The 19,066-nt window shown below is 41.7% G+C and overlaps 1 protein-coding gene across 1 annotated transcript in view; it reads left to right on the forward strand.

Annotated features, from left to right (window-relative positions):
• GRHL2 (grainyhead-like 2 (Drosophila)) overlaps positions 1 to 19,066 on the forward strand; it is a 58,678-nt gene that overhangs the window by 15,218 nt on the left and 24,394 nt on the right. The window contains exons 7-9 of the mRNA XM_010006525.1: positions 4,616 to 4,727; positions 10,309 to 10,403; positions 18,829 to 18,987. Of these exons, the coding sequence (XP_010004827.1) occupies positions 4,616 to 4,727; positions 10,309 to 10,403; positions 18,829 to 18,987 (366 nt within the window). The remainder of the gene's footprint in view (positions 1 to 4,615; positions 4,728 to 10,308; positions 10,404 to 18,828; positions 18,988 to 19,066) is intronic.

Here is a 19,066-nt window from a genome sequence, read left to right on the forward strand (position 1 = left end):
GTGTGAGCTTTCACTTGATATTCACTCAGAAGTATGACAAAATGAATGTTTTGCATCTTCAATTCCATGGGAAGAACTGGATCTTGAGTGTTCGGCAGCATCTGAAATGCCTCCTGAAATCAGGACTCCTGATTTCCCTGGTAGTGTTTTTGAGTAAGCAAATCCTAACCTAGTAACCTTGGAATGAACAATAAGCCTCAGAGTTGCTGCCCTGCAAGTTTCACCCTGAAGCTGGAAAAGCTGCATATGTATGAGGCTGCAAAGCTTCAAATAAATAAAAATGTTGTGACTTTAGTTGAAGGAACCGATGAAAGTCATTGTCAGCGGTGATGCAGACAACAATCTGTATATTTTAATCATACATTATGTTTAGAGACACTCTTCCTAAAAGAGAGGCAATGATTTGTAAACCTGAATAGCAGTTAATTTTTAGCCTCGTTTCCTAAGGACATGAAGCTGATGATGGCATTTCATTGTTGGTTGAAGCTGATGTAAAACTTCTCTGTGGTAGAAGGGTGTCTCTTCCTGCCAGCCACTCATTCCTTCCCACTTTGTGATGCCAGCTTTAGCACCTGTACAGCTGAAACAGGAGCTCACTGGTCTGGCTGAAAACCAGTCCTGATAAGTCTCATTCACTGCACAGCCACATGAGTTTTGAAGCTGTGGCAGCAGAAGGGCGGAAATTGTAAAGCAGGGATGAGACCATTTCTTTTGGAGGATGTACAGTTTACAGAAGATTGTGAAACCACACACAACTGTCACCATCATGTTCTGTTTCCCAGGCCCCCAGCCACTAATCTGTTGAATTTCTTGCCAATTCCACCCAAACCTGAGAAAGAGCAGGAGGTTTTGAAGGTATTAAACCTCTACAAGTTCCATGTAAGTGGTTCACAGAAGAAAAAGATGAATGCTGTCCTTGGGGACAAGCTACAGCCTGCACTGCCAGTTCTGGTTAGTGCAACATCTGGCCAGGCAGGATACATACTCATAACTCAGGACTCACCCCCAGCATGTCTTGCCTTGTGCCCATGCAGTAGCTACACTTGGAAGACACAGTGATGCTATTTGGCTTCTTATAGGTGGAATGGAGACAGTCACAGAGCACGTGAAGTGTTACAGTGCTGACTCTGTGGAGAGACATAGATTGTGAACCAACTGTGATCTAGCTCCTCGGCTTATGAAACACCTTGATGGTATTTTTTTATGAGCTTGGTGACTCAGGGTTAAAGGAAGAATGAGAACAAAAGAGTAAACATAAAAGGGTTTTTTTGTGTTCATTGTGATTTCTTTTCACTTCAGGTCACCTAGCATGAACATTCTTTCATTGTTTTGTGTTTTTTGTTTTGCTTGTCTACAGCAGGACTTCTTAAAAAGCCTTTATTACTCATGTGAAGTTTTGCATCAAGTTTCAATGTTTCCTTTGAATCACACAGTTTAACAAAGGGAATTTAGAACTTGAACTGAAAAGCTCAGCAAAACTCAGTAAATAGTCATGCTGTTTGTCATTAAATACATGTATGCAGGAGTCCTTCTACTGAGAAGGGTATTTGGACTATGTATGGTAAAATTAAAAATGTCTGCCTTTAGCCAGCGAGCCTGAGCTCCATAATAACACATGCCTTTATGGTGTAATGTCATCTTCCAGAGTGGCAAGGAATCTGATCTCCAACACTTGGACTGTCCACGCCTGGTGGTGGGTGGCCCTCTATATTAGATATGAATAGATATGAATGCCTAAAACTTAATGATGTGAATGAAAGCATTGAGTGTTTATGGGCAAGGATCAAGGGGAAGGCCATTAAGGCAGACATCACAGTGGGAGTTTGTTAATAGACCCCCCCAACCAGGATGCAGAGGCTGATGAAATATTCTATAAGTAGTTGACAGAGGTTACCAGCCCTTGTTGTTGTGGAGGACTTCAACTTCCCAGATGTCTGCTTGAAATATAACACAGCAGAGAAGGAACAGTCCTGGAGGTTCCTGGCATGTGTGGAAAATAACTTCCTGACGTAGCTGGTGAGGGAGCCAACTTGGGAAAGTACCCTGCTGGACCTTCTGCTTGTTAACAGAGGGAGTGGGGTGTGTGAAGGCTGGAGGTTGACTTGGGCAGAGTGATCATGAAATGTCAGAGTTTTCAATTCTTGGAGAAGCAAGGCGGGGGGAGCCAGCAGAATTGCCACCTTGGAATTCTGGAAGGCAGACTTTAGCCTGTTCTGGAGCATGGTTGAGAGTGTCCCTTGGGAGACAGTCCTGAAGGGTAAAGAAGCCCAGGCAGGCTGGTCATACTTCAAGGAGGAACTCCCAAAGGCACAGGAGCAGGCCATTCCCAGGTCCCGAAAGACGAGACGTGGGGAAGAAGACCAGCCTGGCTGGACAGAGAATTTTGGTTGGAACTCGGGAATAAAAGGAAAGTTTACAGTCTTTGGAAAAGGGGATTGGCAAATTATGAAGAACACCAAGATATAGTGAACCTATGCAGGGGGAAAATTAGAAGGGCCAAAGCCCAAGCAGAACTCTACTCAGCCACTGTGTTTTTTTCCAGTATATCAATAGAAGAAGGAAGACTAGGGAAAATGTAGGCCCACTGATGAATGAGGTGGATGCCCTAGGGGTGGAAAGCACAGAGCAGGCAGAGTTACTGAATGCTGTCTTTGCTTTGTTGTTCACTGCTAAAGCTGTTCCTTATGAATACCAAACCCCAGAGCTAAGGGGAAAGATCTGGAGAGGAGACTTTCCCTCAGTAGAGGAGGACTGGTTTAGAGACCAGTGGCCAAACTGGACATCCATAAGTCCATGGGCCCCAATGGGATGCACCCTTGAGTGCTGAGAGAACTGGCACATGTTACTGCTGGACCATCATCTTTGAAAGGCCATGGAGAATAGAATAGGTATCTGAGGACTGCATTATGGCAAATATCATTCCAGTCTTCAAAAAGAGCAAGAAGGATCAGCCAGGAGACTACAGGCTGGTTAGTGTTCCTGGGAAGGTGACGGATTAAATAATTCTGGATGTCATCTCTAAACACATTGAAGAACAGAAAGTTATTTGGAATGGTTGACATGGATCTATCCAAGGATAAATCACACTTGACTAACCTGCTAGCCTTCTATGATGTCATAACTGGTTGGCTGGATGAGGAAAGAGCATGAGATGTAATCTACTTTGACTTCATTAAAGCTTTTGTCACTGTCTCCCATAATATCCTCGTTAAGAAACTCAGAAAGTGTGGGTTGGATGGGTGCACAGTGAGGTGATTGAGAGTTGGCTGAGTGACAGAACTTAGAGTGTTGTGATCTGTGGAGCAGGGTTGAGTTGGAGGCCTGTAGCCAGAGGTGTTCCCCAAGGGTCAGTAATGGGTCTGGTCTCGTTTAACGTGTTCATTAGTGACCTAGACAAGGGGACAGGGTGTATCCTTAGCAAGTTTGCTGATGATACGAAACTGGGAGGATTGGCTGACACACCAGAGGTCTGTGCTGCATGACCTGGACAGGATGGAGAGTTGGGCAGAGAGGAACTTAATGAGGTTCAACAAGAGCAAATGTAAGGTCCTGCACCTGGGGTGGAACAATGTAATGCATCAGTATAGTTTCATCATCATCACATGCTGGAAAGCAGGCATGAGGAGAAGGATCTTGGAGTCCTGGTAGGGAGTAAGTTAACAATGAGCCAGCATTGTGCCCTTGTGGCCAAGAAGGCCAATGGCATTTTGTGATGCATTAGGAAGAAAGTGGTGAGTAGGTCAAGGGAGGTCATCCCTCTATTCTGCCCTAGTGAGGCCCCATCTGCAATACTGTGTTCAATTCTGAGCTCCCCAGTTCAAAAGAGACAGGGAACTACTAGAGAGAGTCCAGCAGAGGGCAACAGAGATGACTGGGGGATTGGAGCATCTCCCTTATGAAGAAAGGCTGAGAGGGCTGCGACTCTTCAGCCTGGAGAGGAGAAGGCTGAGAGGAGACCTTATTAATGTCTGTAAATATCTAAAGGGCAAGCGTAAGCAGGATGGAGTCAGGCTCTTTTCAGCAGTGCCCAGCAATAGGACAAGAGACAATGGGCACAAGCTGAAACACAGAAAGTTCTATCTGAACATGAGGGAAAACATCTTTACAGTGAGGGTGACAAGACACTGTGGAGTCTCTGGATACGTCCAAGGCCTGCCTGGATGCAGTCCTGAGTAACATGCCCTAGGGGATCTTGCTTTATCAGGGGAGTTGAACTAGAAGATATCTAGAGGTCCCTTCCAACTCTGACAGTTCTGTGATTCTGTGTGATTCTTGAATCAGAATTGGAATTGGGGATCCTCTGACCTTGAAATAACTACTTTTTACATAAGAGAACTTGGACTTCTTAAATCTAAGAACATGATTTAATTTATTTGAACTATTAAGAACATAATTCTAGGCACTGCATTATTTGAAAGTTACATTTATTCTGCCCTGGATCTTTGAGTGCATTGCAATATCAAACTGGAATAGAACCCAGCAATCTTCTACAATAAAAGTACTGGGGGAGGTTGGTGACTAGATCAGCAGTAGAGGCATATGGGAGATTTTAATTTTTGTGGGATTTTTTATTATAAATTATACTAACTAATGCAACTTGTGTTGATTTTTTTAGAGTGTGGTTATGGTGGTCTTCAGTGAGGATAAAAACAGAGATGAACAGCTCAAGTACTGGAAATACTGGCATTCTCGGCAGCACACTGCTAAACAGAGGGTCCTCGATATTGGTGAGTGTAAGAGGATCTCCAGATGTTCCAGGGAAGATTGCAGAACGTGGAAATCTCTGGTACCTTGCACAGGGATGTGGTGGGATATATTGTCAGTGGCTGCAAGTCTTGTTCCACGGTTTTTAGTAATGGCTTGTTGCTGCTAGGACTGGGCTATGGGATCTATGATACAGGATGAAGGCCATGCAGAAGGAATGGTCCTCAGTAGTCACAAAGTAAGGCTGCCCCTTGCATGTGTAGTGAGTGGTATTCCACCTTCTGATGCTGGGAAGTCACAAGCAGAGTGTTTGTTTCCTTTAGTTTTTCAAAGGCTGATACGCTCTTTGATCCAGTAATAATAGCAGCCCACATAACAGTTAAGATGTGTAAGTGCAGCCTGAGAGTGATGATGCTATCATTATGGTGACTGCAAAGGAGTCTTATAGCCCCAGTTCTGGAGTCTTGTAGGTATCAGAGAGAAGTGAGGGAGAAGGGAGCTCTGGTGTGCTATCCTGAGAGACCTGTTTATCGTTCATCCCATCTAAGGTATTTACAAGCCCATTTCACCCACAACTGCCCTGTCCGCATGCTTGGGAGATTTTAGCAGAGGAAGAGCACGTACCTGCTGCCAAGGAGCCTGAAGTTGAAATCTGTGGGAGTGTCTAGACATCAAGCGCTTCTCCCCTCCCACGTGCAGTTTACACACGCAGCCATCTGCAGCGGATTCCAGTCAAAGGAGTCGGCGAGACCAAAGCAGACAATGCCTATCTTGTTTTGACCGCCTGAGGGAACCAAACCATTGAATGGCAGGAATGAGAGGGGGCAGAGCAGAGGGGGGAAAAAAGCCTAGTTACTCAGAGCATTGCAAGACCTCAGAGGTGATCAAACACCTCAGTGCTGGGAATCAGTCCCCAAGTGTTCCTACTCATGCACTGCCTTTTGACTTTCAAATGCTTTAGTCTCCACTTGAGACTAGTATTATTTAAAGTCAAGTGTGTTTGGTCAAAGCAACTCTTCCAGGATCTCCTCTCTGCCTCCTGTCATCATAGTTCTGGCTGAACTGTTTAACGGTTTCCCCAAATTTTCTATCATTTATTTATTTATTTATCGGTCCTTTGGGATAGTTAAGGCAGTAAAACCTCCACCCTAGACCAAATGACTCCTATCATGACACGTTAAAAGAGCCAGTATGCCACGTCACAGCTATTTCTGAAGGCTGCCTGTTGTTTTGTGCTAGTCCCTACAAGCTTGCAATGTTAATGCTCATACCTTCAGAGGTGTGTGTGCTGAGGAGCTTGTTCCAGTGCAGTGCCAACACCCTCTGACTCCACTGCACTCACAGTGTACCAGCACATTTCAGCCCCCTTACCTGAACGAGGCAGCTTTTGGTGCATGTTCTGTAAAGCAGTGCTCTGCAAAGCAAGTGCAGTACGTGACCTGTGTGTTTATCTGTGTTAGAGTGAATGTCTTTTATGTTCCCATTAGTTTGAGATGAAGTAAGTCTGTGCTGACTTCTGAGGCACTCTGGCTTGTGTTCTTTATTTGGACTGCAAACACGGGCAAAGCCTGGAGTGGTAAGAGTTACTGATACAGCACTCCCTGTCAGATGTAAGAACTGTAAGAGCACCTAGATTTTGCTCAGTAGTGTTTTCTTGAGAACAACTGAAATATGGCCTTTGCTTCCCAAACATAATGTTTTTGAAGTACATTACATTTTCCTTGGGACTTACATTGTGAATATTTGGCTAATTAGGCCAGAATGGCTCCCAGCTACCTTTCCCATAAAAGCATCAAGCTATATTTGGCAAGATCTTTCCGTTTTCTCATAAGATGATCTTGCTCATCAGATGAGCAAGTTAATCCACATTTGAAGTTAGCTGTGCTTTGAGGAGGAGTAGGGTAGGGGTTGAACCAGATGACCTCCAGGAGTCCCTTCTAAGCTAAATTATAGTGTGGCTTTATGAAGATTTCCCTTCACATTAAAAATGCAGCCCCTTGAAGGGTTCCTGTAAGGAATACCAAGTCTGTGTCCAGGCCCTGTGTAGTTAACAGAGAGGTGCCTGTGAGGGAAAAGAGCAAAACCCAGGATACGCCCTGGAAAACCATTTAAACAGACACTGAGAGAAACTTGCTAAGGGCAGGAGTGGGTGTCAGATTGGTCTCAGTTTCAGGGGATGGTCTGGCAACCTGCTGTAGCCCTGCTTCTCTGATACTTTGGATTTAACTCCAAGTATCAGTGATACATAAAGGGTTACTTTTGTATTTGGCTCCTTTAAAACTACCTGAATAGCCATAAGTCTGTGTAACTCGTTCCGTAGATGTTTACAGTAATTAATCTTATATTAATTTTATGTTTGTAGCATGTGTTGAACATCTATAAATCTTTTAAAATTGTTTATTAATGCATTTTTAATCTAGAGTATGACCTTGTCCTGAGCAGGCAGAGGATCAAATGAATTTGGGACATTCTAGTTCTGGGGTCCTGCTATTCAGCCCTCAGATAGGGGTGATGACTCTGCTTGTGCTGCTTTCTCTGGTGGCACAGGTCTTTCTGCCTTCTGACCTGCAGTTACATTCTGGACATCAGAGGAAACAGTGACTTGTTCCCTCACTCCTGATGTGCAGGGATCACTGCTTTAATTTGTTTTATGTGCTGGCTGGTGCACCTCCTGGGAGGAAGGTGGTTGAAAAGGTGGTTGAATGGATTAGATGCACTACTGGGTCTGTAGATGCATAGAAATTAACAGGATGGGCATGTACTTACATGCAAGCAAGTCATTAGTGCTTGAGGAATAAACCTGAGGACTTGACACTTATTAAGCAAGAAGGAAGAGTGTTTTCCAGAAAACACAGTGTGCTGTTGTGGATTTTTCTGAAGAAGGAGGAAGACACTTTCACTGTTTAGCACAGGACTGGGAGGGGGGGAAAGCTGGCTTTTCCACAGTGCTGTGACATTGGATCACTAGCTTTTTCTTTCAAAATGCAGATTATAATACTAGATTGCAGCAAATACTGATTGTTTATAAACAGTACCATAATTTGATAGATACTGGAACAGGTTCAAACACAGACATAAAGGGTGGATGTGGAAGCTTTGGATTTGGAATTATTTGTGCTCCAGAGCTTTGCCCATAATTTTTTGCAGGATAGTTGGTATTACTTATGTGTACAATACAACCAGCACTACAGTGATATGTAATGGAGGTAAATGATAAGTGTTTAATGTTGAAATTTGCCATTGTTTAATATGCAATTTACTCAACAAAAGAGTAAACAATTCCTGTAAAGCTATTTTCTTGCGTGTCAAAGAACTCAAATTTTCAGTTTCAGGTAACACACAGCAGCAAAAATGAAAAACTGTAGTCATATTAACAACTTTCAAATGTCCTTGGATGTAAATACATTCTTAATCTACTGAGGATTCTTCTTTAATTACTTGTAAATTGAAGGGAATAGGATACACTTCTGCTTTTAAACAGCATGTCACATAGACACTCCATGAGATTTGTGTATAGCAATTAAGGGAATGGAGGCATGTGTAGGGGGAAGGGGAGGGCTGATGGGATGTGAGATTCTGACAGCCTTTTAGGAGAAGAAAACATGTGTCTTTACAAGACATCTTATTCGTGTCTTTCCAAAGTGCACCTACACAGCACGCCCATATGCAGCAGTCAGTTGCATGAGGCATTTGCTGGTGAATCATAAATTTAAAGGGTGGGTGGATCTGTGCACATGCATATTAAACTTTTTATGTATCTTCTAATTCCTCTCATTTGCATTACTACACTGAATTTAGGTAGTGAAGTCAATTACTTCAGTTAGAAAGCAGTTCTGAGTTCATGATGGGAAATGAAAAGCTTGCTGGCTCTCTCCAGCACCATGTTCACTTGCTACATCACCAGATATCTTGTGCTGATCCGGTGGTCGGAACAGTGAATTTTTACTGTATCCAGGATAATTTCTGTATACTAGGCACACAGTTTTTACTGTATCCAAGATAACTTCTGTATACAAGCACCCAGTGAAATGCCATCATCCCTGCATTTCAGATGAGAGAAAAGTAAACTGATTGTGTGTCTCAACTGTTAAATAAATCTTAGTTTTTAAAGACAAACAGTTGATTGTTAGAAAGGCAAAGGAAATTAATATTTAAACCACTCGAGTGTCTCATTTATAAAATACAAAAAACATCCTCTTTCTATACCTGATTACAAAGCTAAGAATTTGTGTGCTTCTGAAGCACAGACTTGGGCAAATGTTGGATCAAGATTGCTGCATGATGTAATCTCAGCCCTCTGGTACTGAGTTCAATTACAGCCATTACAGGCCTGAAGGGATTCTAAGGAAATGTGTATGTCCCAGAGAGAGCTGATGCATTTGCCTGAAGAATCTGGGAGCTCCTTTAATCAAGCAGACATGACCTCCTTAAAAACCTGCTCTTTGTCTTAATCTGTCATCAAAAAGAAGAAAGTGTGTTAAAGACCTGGAAGTTGTCTGTTTTGGGTGGTTTTCTGCCCTTACTGTTTTTGCAGTGGGTGGGTCATCTTTGAAATATGGACTTTGTCCCTTTTGCTTTGTGTTCCTTCTGAAATGCCACCTTATTTTTAATAATAACAGCCCTTTGGAAATAAGTGAGAAGAGGGTGCAGATTTTATAGTCAGACAATTTGACTTTGAAATATGAAATATTGAAATATGGACTTTGTCCCTTTTGCTTTGTGTTCCTTCTGAAATGCCACCTTATTTTTAATAATAACAGCCCTTTGGAAATAAGTGAGAAGAGGGTGCAGATTTTATAGTCAGACAATTTGACTTTGAAATATGAAATATTGAAATATGGACTTTGTCCCTTTTGCTTTGTGTTCCTTCTGAAATGCCACCTTATTTTTAATATTAACAGCCCTTTGGAAATAAGTGAGAAGAGGGTGCAGATTTTATAGTCAGACAACTTAAATATACTTTAGGTTTGGTTACTGTTTTAGTATCATACAGACTTTGATTCTTTGTTTTCTGTTTTTTCTTTTTTTTGTAGTGTTTTTTTTTTTGTGTGTGTGTTTTTGTTTGTTGGTTTTTTGTTTTGTTTTTGTTTTTAACCAGAGATCCAGCATCCAGTGCAGTAATTCTTGGGAAAGTTGAAATGGTTGTGCAAGGAATGTGTACTACTGATTATTTCCTCCAGTGATAGCTCTTAGCTTTTTAGAAAGCTTCTTTAGGATTTACCATAATGTCATTTATTTATGTCAAGGTTTGCACAGTCCCTTTAAATGTTTCAAGAGCTTTTAGTTAATTTTCCAGTTTGGGCCATTACTTGGCCAAGCTAATGAACGCACCCACTCATTCCCACTAGTCACACTGATTCCTTTTTGAGAGCAAGCAATATTTCCCAAGAACATTAGCTAGTGATTTACTATGCATAAGACTCAAGCTGCAGTATATTACCTCTTTGCGATTAAGCTTAGATTAAGCTTAGATTCAGCATAAATACTACAAGACATAGTTTTCATGCATTAGACAACCCAGCTAAAAAAGCAAATACATACTAGGAACTGTGAAAGAGAAAGTTCAAATTTTTTGATAAGTCTTTTGTTTGTTATTTCTTACAGCTGATTACAAGGAGAGTTTTAATACCATTGGGAATATTGAAGAAATAGCATTCAATGCTGTGTCCTTTACTTGGGATGTCAATGAGGAGGCAAAGGTGAGGAAAAGCCATCCAGATGGCATCCCTTTATAAATACCATTCATCCTTAGTCACTGTTCCACTTCTCTTCTTTTTAACAAATAATAAGAAGGGTGGGTGAAGGTGAGAGAGCTCAGTCTCTGCAAAGCCAGGCAAACCGTGGTGTTTCACTAACCCCAGGGATTCTGGCCATCTGTACAAGACAAGATGGTACCTAATGGCTGTTGGGATAATATTGCATTTGTGTCTATATCACTGACAAATAGAGATGTAGTTGTGAGGCAAACATGCAACACTCTCACAGTGTAGTTTTTTGCTTGTGTCCTCTCTTTGATTTTCCATTGAAAATATGGCCAGTCTGAGAAACAGTAAAAGTTATTTTCCTACTTAAAAAATCAGTGTAGGACAAGGTGAATAGCTTCTTCTCTAAATTATCAACTTCCTTTCTATACTATTAGTATCTCAAATAATCAATATTCTGTAAGCTAGACTATGCCTTCCTTTGTGTTTGTGCCATTATTTTTTAGTGTTACACAGACTGTCCTTGCAGGTGGGAATGAATGTGTTTTTCAGAACTGGTGCTTTCTGCCTGTCCCTCTCTTGTGGTCCAGTATCCTCAGATGTGGGGTTTTGCATTCAAGGATGTGACTTCTGCAGTGGACCTATAAACAAGGACAGCAGAGCACCAGGAGTTCCTTATAGATAAAGTTATCCAAAGAGTGGCAGAGTGTTTCAGTTTTATAGACTACTGTGGTAGCAATGAAAGGCTGCCGGTAATTATAAGAAGTTGGCCCCCGAAAAGCAAACAATAAAGGAAATAGGCTGTGTAAAATGAGTGGGGGTAATGTGGGACTATCAAGGACGTAGCAATAATAAACTGCTAACACTACTGACCTTAGCAGACTCCTTGATACTGTTTTCATGTTGAATACAAAAACCCCAGCGTTCAAGTAATGTTAAGGATCTTTCAAATGCAGAGATGTCTTCATGCATGATTCCCTACTGCATTTCTAACAGAGCCATAGAGAGGTTGCATAGAACATGTTGTGGTCACTTTAACAGTCACTGTCCTGTCTTGCTGACTAAAGGTGCTGAGGTTCATAGTCACAGTGATTTTAATCTCTGATGCACATTTGAAAAGAACAGAGCACTAAAGAAAATACAGTAGTTCTGAAAACCACCTAGCTCTTTCAAAAGCTGGCTTTGGTAAACAAAGTTCTACTTGGCTCAGTTGCTAATGGTGCTATATTTATTCAAGTAATGATTACATTCTCACCACCCCAGATATTCCTCTATTATGTGATTCCATTTCAAAACACAGCAGTATGTTGTCCTCTGCAGTCTTAACAGATTACCATTGTGTGCATGTGATCATTATGCAAACAAATACGGGTTTGGGATCTCCAACATGACGAACTTTCCCAAGGACATTTACAGAAGCACTACCAGGGCTGGAACATGGCAGTTTCATCCCACCAGCAGCGGCCGAATCCATTGCCAGGGCTGGCAGATCTTTGACACACTTGCATTTACAGCTTCAAGCCAGACTTAGCAAGACAACATGTTGATCTAGGAGCAAGAAAGTCACATTGGGTAATGTCAGGTGTTATCCTCAGCTGTTTTGTTCTAATCTCATGCCATTCCCATTGCTTCTGCCTTGGGTGCTGGAACATTAAGAACACAGTCTCACAATGATCCCATGAAATACAGAAGATTTTAAGATAATGACTCTCTTATTGTTGCTGGATTAAAAAAGTGTCAGGAGTAAAATTTAAGAAAGCAACTTGTATTTCTGTAGGAAGTATTCATTAAAATGCAAATTGTCTTATGCGTATTTATTTTGGGGGTAGTTATAAAATAATGGATCTTTTAGGAGCTTAAGGTGCAAATGTATTGATAAAAGCAAGAAGATTCACAATGTACTTTGGTATTGGTCTATCAAGCATAAATCAGTTTGTACCTGCAAGCTTATCACTGTGCACTGAAGTGTTTCCTTCCCAGCACATATGTGCACGTACCCACATGCTTGCTCTTGTTGTAGAGTCTTAATACAATAACCAGTTGTTCTGGGTCTGGGGATTCCCATAGGATGCCCCTGCAGTGTTTAAAAGTTGTGGACTCTTGAGGCACGTCACTGAAGGCTGTTTTTTCTCCAAAAATTACCTCATCCTAGAGAGATGAAGAATTTCAAGGCCTAATTACAGACTCTCTTTTCTTACCCTTATTGAATGATGATCTTTAAACTGGGTTCATTGTTTCTGCTTAGTGTTTTTTTTTCCCTTTTTACCACAATTTCAAGATTAAAACTTAACCTCACAGGCACAAAGACCTTCCTCTTCTGAGTCAGACAAAAGTGGCACAGAGCAGTTCTTTCCAGGGCCTCTGAGATGTGATGAAGCGCTCTACTGGCCCGGGAAGAAATAAAGAAAACAGAGACCGACCGCTGGAAATGCACAGGGGAGCAGTCTTGAAAAATCAACCAGAAGCAGCAGAAATCACCCAGCCAAATATTCCTGTTTCTCCTTAGAGACTGAACCTGCATCTAGGAAGACTTATCTGGGGCATCGGATTTCTCACTTTCCTACTCCACCTGGAGGGTAGCTGATATTAAGACAGATTTCTCCTCCCACACTGGAGCAGAGCAGTACCCTCCTCCTGGAAGCCCTTCAGGGTGAGGGTATAACAGTGTGGGCGTGACAGCCAGAATCTGCCTGTTAACAGTGAGTCTGCTAAGCATTTGTAAGGCAGCATCTCAGTTGAATCTTGCATGGAAGAAACAAGCATTCAGAGTACAGGCAGAAGCCTGTCTAACGCCTCAGTAAAGTGAAGGGAGCTGGGGTGTTAGCTCCAGCTCCTCATGCTCTGTCCTTCATCTTCTGACTACTGCTTGGCAAAACAAGTCAGTGAAAGATGTAATCTTGTACATCATGTGTTGGGCTGTGGAATAATCTCACCATTGCTTTCTGTGGACTGGGAGTACAGCACCAAAAGCAGAAACACCACTCCACTAGCATTTCCTTTGCTGTATTTGGTTAACAACAGCAGTCCCCTTGCCTTCTGGCAGAGCAGGCCTAGGGCCTGGCACATCCTTTACTTTTTCTAGAACAATGTCCTTTTCTGCTGAGGTTGTTGTCTAGAGATCACCATGAGGCTTGTGGTTCAGAGCAGGACACAGGGAGATGAGGGGAAGGGTCTACAGCCATGTCATACTCTTCCTTGTGCTGCCTGGAGACAAAAATAGCACGCAATAAGAAAGCGGAGGCAGTAAGAGCACAGTCCGTCTTTGTTTCACTCCTGTATTTACTTCCATATATAAATCTGAAACATTTATGGACAGGGTGATTTGTTGGTTCCCTTTAGTTGAACCTGAATTCTATGTTTGGTATTTTTAAAGGAGTTCTTTTAAAAAGAGGTGAGGAAACAAACAGCAAGAACTGGCTGACTTTTAACCTATCTTTTAAAAGTCTTTATGACATGCTTGAAGGTAGTTAGCTGCTTTGCTGTTGCCCTGCAGAAGATTTTGCTGCAGCATCTGGCTGGTTGACAAAGTTCTAGTGGAGGCCTATCAAACAGAGAGCTCAGCTTCCTTTTTGATAGACATAAATCTGCCTGCTTGTAGTCTGATTGCTGACAGAAGTTAGCTCACAAGAAAGATAATTAAGAACCAGAACTCTCCTGACCAACGGAGGACAACTTTGTCATAAATCATACCAACTCTTTGAGGTAGCCTTCTCTCTGATTAATACTTTCCTCATTTAAAATGGTTAGGATGATGTTACTCTGAAACAATACACTGATTGTATGTTTTTTATGGAAAGTACTTCTAAACTTTTAATTCAAAGGTGTAGCTTCAGTGAAGAGTTGGTAAAGAAAAATGTCATCTTAAAGCAGACAAAAAAATACTGATTTCTGCAAAGTGCTGCAGCTTGGATCTGTGGTAAACAGGCATATTGGCAGATGTGTTATTCAGGCAGGTGCTGGCACATGCTTTTTGGTGCGTACAGAAGTTGTGTGCTGTGCAGTTGTTTTGTATACTTGCGTGCAATCATTGTCCTGCTATATTTAACTGAAATGTAGATCTTTAATCCAAAGTATGCTGTAGCCTCCGGGAACCTTTCCAGTTATTTAATGAGTTTTGGCATAGCCCATACAGTAATAAGCTGCGTTTTCAATGGGTGAGTGATTTGCAGGATTAGGTTCTTAGACATTGTGGGTTGAAGTGAGCTATGATCCCAGTGGGCAAGACTGTAAAATCAAGCTGACAGAGCAGCAGAGTGTGGCAGTGATTTGTATTATGACAATCCATTTTTCTTTAACATTACTGGCAATACTTATGACAAGCTTTGACTAGGTTTGACAATTAGTTTGTTCTTACTTATTAATTTTCTTCCTAACTTAGATAAAATTTAATTTCATTAAGGAGGAAATAAATATATTCTCTACTCTCAAATTGTAAAGGTTGGAGGAAGATACTTTGTTTGGGGGAATTAGTACCAGGAACTATGTAGGATTAGACTTGTCAACTGGTTTAATAAAGTATGTCTGTGTGTGTACACGTGTGTGTGTGTGTTTGTATATATATATATATATATATGCCATGCATGCGCACACACATGTATATGTAAAAGACAGTTGACCAGTGGTAGCAAATAACTTTGAAATTTCAGTGTCTACAAATGGTTCAGTAAGTATGCATCTAGGATTCAAGGCAAATGTCATTTTTATGTAGTTGCTGGGGTGTGGTGTAGGTTGAGGAACCTTCAAAAGAGTAGTGTAAACATTTGCTGGAGACATTTGTATTGAAATAAAACAAAGGTCTTACCTTTGTATGGGATTTATAAGGTAATGGCTGGCAGGAGAAACTATAAAACCACACTTTCTGTGCATGTGAGGAATGATGGGATTGATGTTAGTCATTTAAGAGACAAGTAATTTAACTCTTTGTAGTTACAATCTGGAGGAATGAACTACCTTAAAACAAGATTTTGTAAAGACCCACCACCCAGACGTAGATTCTCTGTATTGCCAGTATTCAGTAGAGAAATTGCTGGAAGTTTCTGGTTTTGTTCTGCTTTCCTCCCTTCTGCCCTTGGCTCTTTCTGAGATGATGTGAGCCAGAAATGTAAATAATAATGAAAGGCTTATATTAGAGGTTTCATAACTGCAGACCTTTAAAATGTATAAGCTGAGAGACCACAGCAGGAGTCATGTTGGCTGGATTAAATGATAAAACGGGAAATGCATTTCTGGGCCCTGCTTTCACTTAAGGCAGGTTAATGTGTTTGTGTCTTGTACATCACTAATTATGCTGCAGTGTTTAACAAACACTCAGTAATTCACATAATAGCAGCTACACTGGGGAAAAGTGCCTTTCCCAAAAGAGAGAATGCTTTTTCTGGACATGCGCTATAACAAACAGAAGAGTTGTCGTTATCTTAGGCCACTTTTGAAACTTTCTCAGGCACCTAATGTTTCTCCAAATTAGTTTTTCATTGCCAGTGGCAAGCCTGAGCTGGAGACTAGATGGGTGGAACTCTATCATTAATTGTTGTAATCTAAGATATGCTGACATTAAAAAAAAGAGACATCGCTATAATGACAACCCAAACTTGTTCCTGATAGCAAAACATTGCTAAAATCTAGTTCGCACAGGAAAAAAAAAAGTTTGTAAATGAATTCAGGTACAGCCATAGTTACATCCATTAAAATAGTTCTAAGTCAAGTATAGACAGGACTCTGGTGGAAAAAAAAACCACAACACAGTGATTTCTATTATTGCTACTGTCATTTCTACTTAACTCTACATTTTCTAACCATGTAACTACCATGCAAGAGATGAGAGCAAGGAGGCTCTTAAACCAGAGTATCTTCCAAAAGGGAAATAGGTAGAACAGGACATAAACAACTCCACAGGGAGCCAAAACAAATTTGCTCCTTGTCTTATTGAGAGTGGGAGTATCTGCATTATGGACAGGAGCTGCAGAGGAAGGAGAGATGAGGGATGTAAAGGGCAAAGCAGGCAGTGCTTGGACAGGCAGGTGAGATCAGAGCAGGCAACATTCCTCAGCCACTGCCTGGAGGAGGTGAAGGTTCCTGGGCAGGGCAGGGGTAGACAGAAGGGGACTCTCCAGAGGGTTCCCCAGCAGCCTGCAATTCACTGCAGCAGCCTCCTGCACCACGGTGTTGAAACGGGTACAAACCTTCAGTCATGCAAAGAAAAAAAATCCATCTAAAATCAACTCAAGTAACAGAACTTCTTTCCTCTTCGCCCCTCCCTCTGCAACCGCCATATGTTTTCCAAATCCAGAATCAGTGTTGTGCTTTACAGAAAAGCTAATAGAAGTTTGCGTGGAGACAGAAAATTTTCCCAAAAATAAATGATCTGTGTTAATTCGAATCCATCTGTCTATCTGTGAAGTGCAAATGATGTGACAGAAAGTATAGTATGCTTCATGTGCATGAATGTACAGTTACTGCTCCTCTGAGACATTCTGATGTATTACAGTGTCAGGATAAGGATATTGAATCTTACAGCATCAATCTATTATTCATGCTGAATAATCTGTTATTGCTGTATGGGGACTCCTAATAAAGTCTGTCTTCCCCAGCCACTCCTGCTCTGAGGCTCAGTGTTTCTGGAGGCAGCGGGACAGATATGCAGTGTATGTCGTTGATTAAGGTGGAACAAGGCCTTTCTTTACTTCTCAGCTGAGAGTGAAGCCAAGGTGGTGGGTGCACAAACTGCTGAGCCGATGCAAAGCCTGCACATCCCCTCTCACATTTTTAAAGTACAATTTGGAAAATCCCTCTACAGAAGTATGGGCTAAAATATAGCAAAACTAGACTGTGTTTTATGCTAGACTTCATTGCACTGCTTGTGTTCACACAGACTTTAAAGCAATACCCTGACACTGTAAAGGAATCTCAAGGCAAATGAAAATTCAGGCCGTTATATTTTGAAGGCATATGCACACATATCCACACTTACCTTTGGAGCTGGAGGAGACCAAGTTGTAATTTGAAACAGAAATAACACTATCAGCTTCAAAATCAGAGTTTCACCTAGGGCCCTTCCCCGCCTCCCTGCTCTCCTGGCAGTTAAAGTTCAACTATTTCATTTGTAAAAGCAGCTCTGTGATACCATCAGAAGCAGAAATGCGGAGGTGCCATTAGCTCAGTCAGGCAAACAAGCTACTCTGGCTCCATCGTAAAAACCTGACTAGTGTTAACTTCTGCCATTAGGGTAAAATAGCCCTTAAACAGCCCTACTGGAACCCTTCTCTGTTCTCAGCTGCCTCCCTTTTAGGGATGGTGGTATTTGGGTCACTCAGACAGGCTTTTTGTTCTCTTTGTGCATATCCCTCTAGGGAGGGATACTTGGTGATGGGAGACCCTTCTGCCAGGTGCTGTACAAACACATGGCAAACAAGGCACACCTTGTCCCCCAGCGCCAATGGAGGTTAGAGGGCAGGAGGTGACTAGTGACTGTCAACAGACATAAGTAGGTACAGAGGGAAAGCACGAGGTTGTTTTCTGAGGCCGGGCTTGCCAAGAATTGAAGACAATGTCAAGTAGTGTGGATGCCACATGGCAAAGAGGACTTTTAAGAAGAGGTTTCACAAATGTTTGAGAAACTCCTTCCCTGTATGAAAGACAGGATAGGATGCATTTTTGACATTGAAGAAAAATAGTGAAGGACACTTTAAGTGAAGGAGTATCTGTTGGTGTAATGGAGGAAGGAGTACTACTGATGACAGCATGAAGAGAATTAGGGAGTAGGGGAGGGTAGGACTTCTCTTTGGCCACACTGAATTTAAATTTTGTTCTGTCAGAAAAGCCAGACCAAAACATGGCTGGAAAGGATGATGCAAGATGGTCTTAATATATCTACATTAATAGTGCAAACGTACAGAGCAGGTTTGTAGAGTGAACCAAGGCAGGGCTGAAGACCTGACATCCACGTGAGACACTTTTTAGGAGATTTTATCTCAGGTTATCTGTAGACAGTTCCTACAGATTGAGCAGGTTCCTACAGATTGAGCAGGTGGAACATGTGAGGTTTGCTTCTAGGACACATCTTCTGGTCTGGCTCTTCCAAAGAGAATCTAGAACATGCACTCTGAGTTCTCTGGTGTGAATCAAAGCACAGTGAGTTGGGGCAATAAAAAAATTAACCAAAACTGTAGACTCCTGACCCAAACTGAAGCATCAATACATGCCTTAAAAGTTTGTCCTTATTCCCAGTGTGGGAGCATCTTTGCTGGATTTAGGACAGAAGTAGGGAATAAATGTGTGAACTGCCAGACTGCAGATTGTAACAGAATGAATGAATTTTTTTTTTGGAGGGGCTATTAGCTTTTATTTTCCCATTTGTTCTAATGTATTTCCAGAAATATAGGAGTAGTTTGTACTGCATATTAAAAGTGATCTCTCTGCCACACAGATTTTCATCACAGTGAATTGTTTGAGCACAGACTTCTCCTCACAAAAAGGAGTAAAAGGCCTTCCTTTAATGATTCAGATCGATACATACAGCTACAACAACCGCAGCAATAAACCCATCCACCGAGCCTACTGCCAAATCAAGGTTTTCTGTGACAAGGTAAGTGGAAAGCACAACTACTGTGGATGGAGGAGCAACCTCATTAGGCAGTTTTTTATTGCTGTATTTTAGACCTAAA

Source organism: Chaetura pelagica, unplaced genomic scaffold (assembly GCF_000747805.2).
Source record: "Chaetura pelagica isolate M959 unplaced genomic scaffold, ChaPel_1.0 scaffold76, whole genome shotgun sequence".
Classification (NCBI taxonomy): Eukaryota; Metazoa; Chordata; class Aves; order Apodiformes; family Apodidae; genus Chaetura; species Chaetura pelagica.